General features: G+C 43.1%; 1 protein-coding gene across 3 annotated transcripts; it reads right to left on the minus strand.

Moving 5' to 3' along the window:
* Positions 1-2,578: 2,578 nt before the first annotated feature.
* Positions 2,579-12,041, minus strand: DYRK3 (dual specificity tyrosine-(Y)-phosphorylation regulated kinase 3). Of its 3 annotated transcripts, none has more exons than XM_006754384.2 (3): positions 11,828-12,041; positions 9,957-10,068; positions 2,579-4,397 (listed from the first exon to the last, which is right to left on the minus strand). In XM_006754384.2, exons 2-3 carry the CDS (start codon positions 10,038-10,040, stop codon positions 2,826-2,828), a joined length of 1,656 nt encoding a protein of 551 aa, XP_006754447.1. In that variant the 5' UTR covers positions 10,041-10,068; positions 11,828-12,041; the 3' UTR covers positions 2,579-2,825. The 3 variants fall into 3 exon arrangements, with proteins under 3 accessions (XP_006754447.1, XP_006754448.1, XP_015424869.1); XM_006754385.2 differs by lacking the exon at positions 11,828-12,041 and adding an exon at positions 7,375-7,422 and having other exon boundaries at positions 9,957-10,043; XM_015569383.1 differs by lacking the exons at positions 9,957-10,068; positions 11,828-12,041 and adding an exon at positions 5,464-5,526.
* Positions 12,042-12,067: the final 26 nt, after the last annotated feature.

Below are 12,067 nucleotides of genomic sequence, written 5' to 3' on the forward strand. Positions count from 1 at the left end.
GCCAACTGGGGTGACTGCCCTGCGTCACTCCCCAGCTTGCCAAATGTAGGCAAACACACCATTCGCCTTTGTATTTGACAACCTAAGGGAAGAGAGGTCAGTGTCCCTAACTGAAGAGTCAGATACTGCGTGTTTTCAAAATTCTTGGGGCTTTCTAGAATTTATCTCGTGTCACGGGTTGTCTCTATCCTGTCACTCGACCCAATTTCAATAACCTCACAGTCCATTCCACACACAGATCCAGACCACGTGCCAACCTCAGCCACGGGCTCGCGTCTCTCCCCCCTCGCACACAGTGCTGACTGACCAAGGAGACCGCTCACTAAAAACACCATCATGGGGATCGCGTGCCCTCCAGTGCCCCTCAGGTGTTTACGGCAGAGTTCTTTAAACAGGTTTCTTCAAAGAGCAAGTCTTCCACACCGATAACAACCGGCAAAACCACCTCCACATATGCTCTGCCCAGATAACACGGGAGATTTCACCCAGCTTCTCCTTACGTTGGAGAACTCAGCAGGAGTTAGAGCAGCGGTTCTCAACCTGTGGGTCGCGACCCCTTGGGCGGTCAAACGACCACTTCACACAGGGGTCGCCTAAGACCATCCTGCATATCAGATATTTACATGACGATTCATAACAGTAGCAACATTACAGTGATGAAGTAGCCTCGAAAATAATGTTATGGTTGGGTCACAACATGAGGAACTGTATTTAAAGGGCCAGAAGGTTGAGAACCACTGAGTTAGAGGGACCGAGGGGAGGTCTATATCCCATTGCCTTTGGTAAACCAGGAGCAAAGGAAGTTGTGAAGGTTGTAAGTCCAGTTGTAGTCACCAAAAATACCAGGACATCCTCTTTTAGAGGCTGAGCCTCAGTCTGAACTCTTCCCTGCCACGGGGCTGAGGCCCCGCTCTGGTCATTTGCTCAATGTTTTCATAGCCTGTGCTGTGGCAATCAGGAACACTTTTTGGATCAGGCAAAAGTTCCTTCAATAATATGCCCTTCTTTCCTTCCTTCCTTCCTCCCTCCCTCCCTCCCTCCCTCCCTCCCTTTCTCTTAATATATATTTGATTGATTCTTAGGGAGAAACATTGATTTGTTGTTCCACTTACTTATGCATTCATTGGTTGCTTCTTGCATGTGCCCTGACCAGGAAATGAACCTGCAACCTTGGTGTATCAGGACAATGTTCTAACCAACATTGGAGCTGCCTGGCCAGGGTGACATTTTTCTCCTTTGTGTACTGAGTTGTCCAACGAAAGGAGCCTCCTGCTCTTAGGGAGTTTGCAGACTGAATCCTAGAATAAAAAGGGAACTGGCTCCTCCTGGGAGCGAAGCTGCAGGAAGCAGCAGTGTCCTCCAAGGCACACGCTTGTTTCGGAGGAAGTGGAAGCGGAGGAAGGGCAGGGAGGAAGCAGCAGTGTTACCTGGTTACTGACTCTCTCCATCCTTCTTAGTAAGACATTTCGTGAGCAATTAGTTCATTACTAGTCCTCACTGTTCAAATCTTAGGGAAAAGGATGTTGAAGAGAAAGGAAATGGGTTATGACGTTCCTGATTTTCTTCTTATAACCGAAGTTCATTCAGAATCTAGGGACTAGTCTGGGGTGTAAATGGCAAGTGGAACGATTGTGGCACGTAGCTGGGAAAAGAGGAAGAAAGCAACGAAACCAAAGTTAGGTTTACCTGAAAGGGATCACTTTTGTAAGGGAGAGTCCGTGAAAATGCAGCAAGGAGGCTGGTCCTGGGGCTCCAAGAATGAGGGAACTGCAGATTGCACGCCGACTCCACCTTAGCATCATTTGGGGTCACTTGGGGCAAAGCAGCTGCATCATCTTCCTTAGAGACCAGGGGCAGGAGGCATCGGACTCGCCCTAACACCAGTACTGGGTAAAGGATAAGCTGTCTGCAAAATGCTTCGAGTGCCCAGGAAACAAATCAGAGGCGAAAAGAAAAAAAAAGTAAGTAATAATCACACACAAAATAAAGCTCTGGTCGGTAGGCTGTGGTTAGAGCATCGGACCATGAGCCGAAAAGATGCGGGTTCAATCCCCAGTCAAGGACATGTACCTGAGTTGCAGGTTTGATTCCCAGCCCCCACAGGGGCATGTGAGAGAGGCAACTACTCAATGTGTCTCTCGCACATCGACGTTTCTCTCTCTGTCTTTCCGCCCCTCTCCCACTCTCTCTTAAAAAAAAAATCAATGGAAAAAATATCCTCGAGTGAGGATAAATAAATAAGCTGCACATCACAAAATCGAAATGAGTCATTGAGAAGCAGAAACACCAGTTCCCCAGGTAACCAACAGCTACTGGGAGCTTCCTTGACCCCGTACTCTGCTATGAGCCCTTTCACCTAGAATGGCCCCAGAAGGGCCTGCTGGGGCAAGAGGTCCAGCCTTGGCTCCCATCCATAACTGCGGCCATGTCCCAGGTTACCCTTCCGGAACAGATGCGGAGGGAGACTAAAAGAGGAATAGTCAGAATAGATTTTTTGGGATACCTTCTATCTAGAGAGAAGAGATTTACAATACAACACACAGGTTGAAGTACATCTGACAATAATAACAGAGACGCATTGACCTATAAAAAGTCATTTAATGTATATTCCAGGATGGCCAATACAAGCTGGTTAGGTAATTAGCCCTTGAAGAGTTCTTTTTAGTTATATAAAAATGCTTTGCCTTGTTAAAAAAAAAAAAAAGAAATCTAGTCTAAGAAAAACATATCCACCAATGGCTTGTATTTTTTTCCCCATTTTTTTTTAGGTTTGCAAGATAGTTAAAAATACATACATGTGCATCTCTGAGCATTATCACTGTCCATTAGCTAATCAGTTTTGGCAACACACTGCACAGAGGTATACCACCATTGGTTTCTGACATCAAGTTAGCTTTAAGCTTATTGGCTATGCCGACCACCGGAGGCAGCTTGGAACCCAGGCCCTGGAAAGCATTCGCAGAATTTACTACCCGTTTCCCTGACACCTTCTCCATGGTGAGAGGTTTGGGTACAGACTTGCTAATCCAAGGGTGTCTTAACGCTTGAGCGGGGGTCAGGCGGGCAGTGGGGTCCCACTGAAGACACCTTTTCAAAAACTCTATAAACAAGTAGTCATCACACCCTTTCAGTGCTGTCACCCAGTCTTTGCTGCCTGGGGGACCCCGCTTTTTACCCCTGCGTGAGCGACCCCCCCCAAGCACCACCCTCCCATCTGCCTGCGTCGTCACAGAGCAGTAGCGAGGGAGGCCCTTGGAATTGATAAAGTACTTGGCCCGTTTGGACTGCTCCAGAAGTTTGGGGGGCGGCATCCCTAGCAGCTCCATCATACAAGCCAGCTGGTCCCCTTCGTCCTCCCCGGGGAAGAGGGGCTGTCCTGTGAGAAGTTCTGCAAGGATGCACCCAAAGCTCCACATGTCGATCGGCGTGCTGTAGCGGCCCCCCAGGATGACCTCTGGGGCCCTGTAGAAGCGGGACTGGATATACGTGTAAAGCTTCTGGTACTCGAAACAGCTGGACCCGAAGTCAATGACCTTGGTCGCGCTGCGCCCGTGGTGTTTCAGGAGAATGTTTTCGGGCTTCAGGTCACAGTGAATGATCTTATTTTTGTGGAGCGCGTCCAAGGATTGCAAAATGGACTGGGCAAACTTTCGCACGAGCTGGACGCTGAAGCCCTGGAACTTGTTTTTTTTAATGAGCTCGTACAGATCTATGCTCAACAGTTCGAAGGCCATGCAGACGTGGTTCCGGAACGTGAAGCTCTCCAGCATGTGGATAACATTCATGCTGCCGGTTTTATCCTGCTTCCGGAGGTGCTCCAGGATCCGGATCTCCTCGGCGGCTTGCCGATGGAAACGCTTCTCGTTGCGCACCATCTTCAGGGCCACGTACTGTCGAAGTTTGTGATCGTAGACCCGGGCTACCTGTCCAAAGCTCCCCTTGCCAATAATTTTCAGCACCTCGTATCGGTAAGCGAGGTGGTCTCGAGGTACATGAATATAGGCCCCTTCTGCATCGTCGTACCCCCCGTTATTGGGACCACCGAGGACTCCATGTCTCTTTTTGGCATTTGGACCCACGAAGTAAACTTCTGGATAATTGAGGATTTCCAGCTTCTCGTAACCGGTGAGCAGGTGCTTGTATTGCTTCAGTGCCTGCTCTGGGGTCAGGGGCACCACGCGGGAAGCTTTGGGTGAACTGCCGGATTTGACCGTATTCAGGCTGTCTGAACTTTTACCCTGAGAAACAGGAGAGCACTTTTCCGAGTCGTGAACGCCATCTGACTGGAAAGTGTCAGATCTTCGGTTGCCAAATTCTTGAAACAGCTCTTCTACCTTCATTTCACCTCCATTCAGAAAGCGCTGGGTATTCTCTCTTGTTAACTGCTCAGTGGTGATCTACGGAGAAGGAAAAATGAAGATATGTGAGAGTCACACAGAAACGGGAAGGATGAAAGAATCCTCCCTGACACAACAGAACATATCCAGTCTGAGAAAATGACCCAGAAGTGAGGGAAGGACAGCAGGAGTCTCTGGAAACTGTTACGCTAATCTTCAGACTCCCTGAGGATTCTAGCCACCCCTAGCGCCTCTATGTGCCTTGCTCTGTTCAAGACAGGTCTTCTTACCATACCCTAAGCATTCTAGTTCCTTCTAATAGGTATGTCTTTCTACTGAGAGTCCTTTCACCCTAATCACTCAAATCCTACAGTCTTTCAAGCCCAATTCAAGTCCTCTCTCTCCCACTTAGAACTACTCCAAGCCCATACTAAATAACCTTACAGCTTTCCCAGTCTGTACCACAAAATCTGGCACTTGATTTTATATATATAAATAAACAAATATTTATATATATATATATACACACACACAACTGTCTTACATTTTTTACTAATGGTTTCAAGTACCTTCCCAAATGTTAAAGGCATATAAGCAGGATCAAAACAATGTACATGCAAGTGTTCTGTAAATAACAACGTATTATTAAAGAATAGAGGCAGGATTTGAACCCAGGTCTTCTGACTATCTGCAGTGCCCTTCCCATTAACATAACTTGGCACCAGGTTCTCCTACTGCCTGTTCTATTGCTCCCCAGTAGGGCTGAATGCTGACCATGGTCTGGAACCAGCCAAGGCCTCCTCATCTACTCTTAGGTCCCTAAGTAAGTTACTGCAGCCTTCTAGCCCAGCTCATTGAATCACAGAAGTTCTAAGCCAAAGGGAACTCTTGAGACCATCCAGGCCAATTCTTTATGTACCCGAGTACGAGTGAGAAACCAACGTCCCAGTGCTTCTTGTCACACTCTCCCGAAGAGATACAGGGTCTCTCTCGCTCATCTACACATACACCTACTCTTCCTCAGCATGAGCCTCGGTGATGGAGACATATTACTACTCTTTTCACGTGATTTTGCTTAACCTTTGCCTTCAAAAAACAGTAACCCACAAAAGAAAGCTCTACCTACTCCTCTGAAATGAGACAAGATTCTTTGAAATTAGATGGAAGAAAAGCAAAAAATTCAAACACTAAAAAACAAAATAAAAAAAATATGAAAAATGTAAAAAGGTGCTAGAAGAAGAAAAAAAATGTTAACTCTGTCGTTAAAAAATGATGGAACACTTCAAAGGACATCTGTTTTTCTTAATCAACCCTGAAGAGCTGTACTCCCGATCGTTTGATAATTTCTGACAGCCTCTATGATCAAGGACAGGTAATTCCAGGGGAGCTCTTAACTATAGTCACAATCCCTAAAAAATATGATAAAATTTAAAGGTAATGACATAAAATGGCCAACCCTTTAAAAAACAGAACTTTAATATAAACTAAACAAACAACACCTGGCCTATCACCTTGAATAAATAAAATATAAATACAAAAGATGAAAATATAAATAACAAAAAAAGGATGAAAGTATTCAAGTGTTGACATACTCTATTAAAGACAGCTCCCAATCTAAGTTATAAAAGCAAAATATTCGTTCTTGCCTCCTCCTCTTAGGTCTTTTAATCAACTAAAACATTCACAGATACTACATTTAAGAAATGAGGTGTTACACAATCTTACACAGAAGCAGCCTGAACAACTACAGCCACACTTTGGCACTTAGTTTTGAAGTAAGGAGGCGAGATATGGACCAGGAAAAAATCTCCCTTATACCTAAGTAGATAACTGTCACTGGTCAAAAAACTAAAATAGGGCCCTAACCGGTTTGGCTCAGTGGATAGAGCGTCAACCTATGGACTCAAGGGTATGTACCTTGGTTGCGGGCACATCCCCAGTAGGGAGTGTTCAGGAGGCAGCTAATTGATGTTTCTAACTCTCTATCCCTCTCCATTCCTCTCTGTAAAAAATCAATAAAATATATTAAAAAAAACAAACAACTAACATAGGCCTGCAGACAGAACCTAAATACCTTGCTAAGATAGAAAATATAGTGCAAGGTTTTTTCTCATCAGTAATTAAGTCAAATAACTAGTCCTGTTTTTAAGGATGAAAAATAGAAGAGGGTCCTATCTCTCCATCCAACAGTCAGATGAACATTTATTGTTCACTATTACAAATGCTACGAAAAAACACGTGTTCTCAAGGAGCGACAATCTATTAGGAGAGACTTCCGTTGAACTAGGGAATTACACATGTTTGGCTTTAGGTAGATTTACATAACAAAATGAACATTGGCGTACATCTCAGAGTTTTCTTTAAAATTTTTACTCTCTAACTTAAATGCACCCGAGTATTGACCGCTGGTCCTGGGAACCCATTCTGAAGCAATGTGAAGTCAGAGGCTTGGGTTGGGGTCCCATCTACACTGCTTCAAAGCTGTAAGTCCCCGGGCGGGTAGCTTAACCTTTAGCCCAGTTTCTTAGCCTCAGTTTATCTGTAGAATGTGGGCAGTAATGCCTGATGTTGTGTGAATCAAATGATGATGATGATGATAATATACGTGAAAGGCTCTCACAAACTAAAAAACATTTAAAAAATACTGGTAACAATAATGCTCAATATATAAGATTTAAACCCCTAAGTACTCTCCCTTTCCCCTTTCAGTTTATCTCTTCTCTCTGGGGGGCCTTCTTCCGTATTGCCAGTCTCCCTCCACGAGACGTCTGCACTAACATGCCTCCTGCTCCATCAAACCCCCAAAACAGGCCTTCCCTTAGGATGCACAGAATCACCTCACCCACTGTTTCCCCCACATAAAACTTGCTTTCAACTTGCTGTACAATTGAATGTGTTACCTCTCCAGAGATATTTGAACTTTAATGGAAGATCAACGCCTTAACTCAAAGGAATGCCTCTCTAGGAACTGCAGCCATCAGTGACCAGCTGGTGGGAAAGGGATTTGTGGTCCAGGGCCCACCCCTGGGCATCTCACCTACTCTGCCTACATGTAAGGCTGTGCTGGCTCTGGAGGTCTTCGTCTCTGTTTGCGATAAAGAGAGGGTCTCAGGTTCAGAACATGAATAAGAACAGATATAAAACAGAAATTTAATTTCCATAGAATTATTACAATAAGATTTAAAAAAAGATTGTTTTGATTTCCTGACTCGTGGTTTTCCCTAATAGTGAGCCTAAATCTCTCCCCCCTCAAAATTAAGCCTGGTTTTGCTCTCTGGAACTACACAGAAGTATCCAAATTTCATGTAAATGCTCTCAGATACCTACAAGGGGCTGCCCTGTCCCCCACCAGTTTTTTCTATGACATTAGAACGTCACCCCCATGACATTCTCTACCTCCCACGGCTGTGTCAGATTCCCTTACTATCCTATTCATATTCTCAATACAGGCTGCACTTTATGTCTCTCTTCAAGTGTAGCTCCCAGAACAGAACATGATGCCTCAGGTGTAGTTCCCTATGGATTACCAAGGTTCCAATCTCCCGTGAATCTGAAGAATTCCAGGAAGGAATTTTTCCATACAGGGAGGGGTTTTCTCCTTCCCTTGCTTTCTTTTCCTGTAAATATCTCAAATACGGGCCTGAATCAATTATATATCAAGTCTGCTGTGCTATAAATAAAATCTCCCTTCCATTGTTCTAGGAGACTCTTAGAGTTTTCACACGTGTTACATACAGTATAACAGTTTTAAACCATTGTATATCCCCGGTCTTGGGTTTATAATCACAATAAACAAGTAATGTGCATGATCACCTATATCGAATATCTTAACTATGTAATTATATCCAGAGAAACAGATAATGCCAGATGAATTATGTTTTATTTAAGAGTGCTTCATATATACTATTAACGGGGAGATCTCTTGACATTTCAAGTCTTAAAGATCTTGTTAAGAAATTCAGAAAAAATTAGCCTTCTCACCCATGTAGAAAACACTACCCTTCCTATGTTCTTGACCTAAAATCTCTGCAACCCAACCCTTAACCCAATAAAAGCCCATGAGCAGATAATGTGTAGTTTACGATGAGGATGCAAGCGCATCTTGGATAAATAAGGATGCTAAAAGACTTTGTGAAAATAGCAATAGGCTGTTGAGACAGATTCATGGCATCATGAACTATAAGTGTAACCGGGAGGTCAAAAAGCATTTTTCTGCAAAATTTGCAAAGACATTGGGTTAGAATCTAAAGTCTTGTGTTTCCCCAAAATTGTTACTCTGAATACCATACAGTAAGAAGTTAATTTTGGTCCTGGCACACACAATGTAACTGACCTACTGGAAGATGATTAGCATTAGCGGACCCTGAATTAAAGTTACAATGAATTTTAAGTCAAATGGTAATGGATCGGCCTCCTATAGAACGGTGCTAACTGGCAGCAAGTCATCAAGAAATCGGAGGGTCAACACAAGGAATGTGTGGTTCTGGGCTTCTCTGAGGTTTTTATATATTAAAGAAATAAACTTACAGAGAATGGAAAGGGACCTTACTTCACTCCAGAGAGAGTTTAAAAATAGGGTGACCAGCTTCCAAATATATTTAGCCCATACTTTGTATTATTATTAGCTTTGAAAGTAGTGAAAAGGTGGATCAGCAAAAGCTGACAAAAAAAACTGGGAAGGACTAGGAAAAATACAAGTAATTTTTTTCATATAGAAACAATTTTAGGGTCTTCAACACAGAAGTATGAAGGAGAAATATTACAAATTAGTCTCTTCAATTATTCAATTTGTTCATTAGATGCAGCAAATTTTAAAGTCACAGGGTAGCTTCTCCCTATCATGGAACTTGTCCAAACCCTGCTCTCCTTGCTACACTGAGGGAATATGAATTAATTTTTTTATTATCTTAAGTAAAATAGTGTCCAAAGCTAAATTTCTGCAGTCTCCAAAATAATTAAATGCCTCCAAAAACCAAACTGTGCTGTTACGTTTTATTTATGAGCTATAAAATGGGTGTCTTCAAACTGATGGCTGCCAGAGGGGAAGGAAATTAAGCACAAACTTCCAATTATAAAACAAGTCATGCGATGAAAAGGGAACATAGTCACTATCATAACCATGCATGGTGCCAGGTGGATACTGGACTTTTGTTACTTTGTAAGTTATATAAATGTATATAAATAAACTATAATTAAGAATACATTTTAAAAAGAAAATGTGAAACTAAAAAGAATGGTTCTCTTTAGCATACTAATAAGCTAAAACTACATTTCTATAGCGTAGAGGGAAAACCTGTAGATCTTTGAATTCAGGGGTATTTTCTATTCCTTGTTTTTGTTAAATGGAACCTTTGAATACAGCGTATATCATGCCATAACAAAATAAACATTCCCTAGATAAAAGCAGCATACTATTTTCTTCCTAAGACCATGTATGTATCCCAGTGATTGAAAGGAATCGGTGAATAACAGAAGTTATTATTCCAAAGTCAAGAGAAAGCCAAAAGGAGACAAAGTCTGGGTTGCCAGTGAGATGTAACTGTACCTTGGGCATTAAGTAGCACTTCCTCCTTTCCAAGACAATTAATTACAGCACAAAGAATGACCTCATTGACTTACATTTAGTCTTCTGGGTAGAGGTGGCTCAGAAGGATTGCAGAGAACATTTGAACAGGGTGGGCATTTGGTTTCATCTATCATCATGAAGGTATCATAGACACCATCCCCCAATCTAGTTGAAAGGATTGCAGATAAGATCTGTTAGTAACTGAAGTACACAAATTTTTATTTCCAAAACATCCTGTGTCTTAACTGCTTCACATCTGCCACAAGAATAATGAATACACATCACTGTCTACATTGCACTGGGGTGTTTGGCAGAGGAAGAAAGAAAACCTACATTTTACAAGTAGAGCATTTCTAGGTTTGTATTTTGAAATTGTTAAAACAAGTCTTACTTTCTGAATGCTGTTAAAAAGAGGGGCTATCAAAAAGATTTCATAGCCCTAACCGGTTTGGCTCAGTGGGTAGAGGGTCGGCCTGGGCTGCGGACTGAAGGGTCCCAGGTTCAATTCCGGTCAGGGGCATGTACCTTGGTTGCGGGGACATCCCCACTGGGAGGTGTGCAGGGGGCGGCTGATCGATGTTTCTCTCTCATTGATGTTTCTGACTCTCTATCCCTCTCCCTTCCTCTGTAAAAAGTCAATAAAATATATTTAAAAAAAAAGATTTTATGTAACTTACTACTTAATTACATTCTGAAGCCTAAAAACTAACCAGAACATAAAAAAATAAAATAAAATAAAAGACAAAAGTTACTGAATTTCCAAGACTTGGATTCTAATCTCAGCTCTACCACTGGCTGCACTGCATCCCTCCTGAGCCAGTTTTCCACATGCCATGATGGGAAGAATAATTCTAGTCTACACCTTCCGGGTCTTACAGGCAAGAAATAAAAGGCCTTCTTAGGGCTTTTTTTTTTTTTTTTTAACGTACCTATGTAGCATCTACTAAACTTGTAGAAAAATACAGCAAAAACTACGGCAAAAAAAAAAAATCCTCTAAATCACAAAATGTACTAAATATCACTTCTTTTTATCCACTCCATTTTCTGGTGGATGGTGGACGCTAAATGCTAAATGATTAGGGATCGTCTCTTCTTTAACACTGCGCCTACACCACCGTAAGGAAACACAAAAGATGAAAAGAGATTTATTTAATCCACAAGATGGCCCTGATTAATGTATTTCATCTGCCACCAAGAACATGGATTTCCCAGTTTCATGGATTTCCCAGCATTTTATTTTTATATGCTATACAATGATGATGACCAGGATGCAGGGAAAAGGCTTTTTTTTTTAAAATCTTTAAAATATGCTAGAACATTTCCGTTGCCTTTAAAAACTGTTTTGTAAAAATTCATTCTAGGGTTTTCTTAATTGATGTTGTAAGAATGTACACAGTAAAAAAAATAAAACAGAAAACACTACAAATATTTTTGAAATGTTCTGTTTAAAACATGCTCGCCTTCTGACAGAAGCACTGGTATCTTTAACGAAAACTGCTTCACCGACAAAAACCAAAAATTCTGATGTGACTCCGTCTGCCAACAGAATGCATAGAACCAACAAAACGGGACAGACGTCCACGTTTAAAAAAGAAAAAAGATACAGAAGATCTGCAGATTTCGCATAAATCCCCAGAGGAAATTACCCAAAGGAAGTCTCCATGCAAATGAAGCGAGCAGGGGGCCCTCTGCCCGCTTAGGTGTAACATACCATGCAAGGTGGAGAATCTCTCAAAATAGGATCCCTGAAGCCCAGGCAGCAGAGCCCCTCACCTGCAGATCCAAAGCCAACCGCACCCCTCCCCTCAAAGCCCCAAGAGTTCAGCCCTTGGTGATCTGCTCTGAGCAACAGGGCTTCTCTGAAAGCGAATGCTCCCTGTCTCCCCAGTTGGCTAAAAAGCCCCGGCTTCTCAGAGTTCCTTACCATATAGCCCCCGACCTAGGGCTTCAGAGATAATCCCGAGGGTGGGAATTCCTCTTGCCCTAAATCCGCTCCAGCTCCCTCCCCGGCTCTCGGGGAGTGGGGGTGGGGGGGAGGGGAGCAGAAGAGGAAGAGGGTGGGCCGGCTCCTGGGGGTGGGTCAGCCCCCTTCCTTCGTCCCTCCCGCTGGGGTCCAGGCCTCCCCCGCCCCCCGGCTTCGCCAGCCAGCGCCAGCCGCTCGATC

Source organism: Myotis davidii, unplaced genomic scaffold (genome assembly GCF_000327345.1).
Source record: "Myotis davidii unplaced genomic scaffold, ASM32734v1 scaffold710, whole genome shotgun sequence".
NCBI lineage: Eukaryota > Metazoa > Chordata > Mammalia > Chiroptera > Vespertilionidae > Myotis > Myotis davidii.

What these genes read in the sequence shown, in the direction of transcription:
- DYRK3 (XM_006754384.2), bottom strand. Translation starts at nt 10,040, where the DNA reads ATGATGATAGATGAAACCAAATGCCCACCCTGTTCAAATGTTCTCTGC. An exon ending in CTCTACCCAGAAGACTAAAT is followed by an intron (nt 4,398 to 9,956) that starts GTAAGTCAATGA and finishes CCTTCTCCGTAG; the next exon opens with ATCACCACTGAGCAGTTAAC.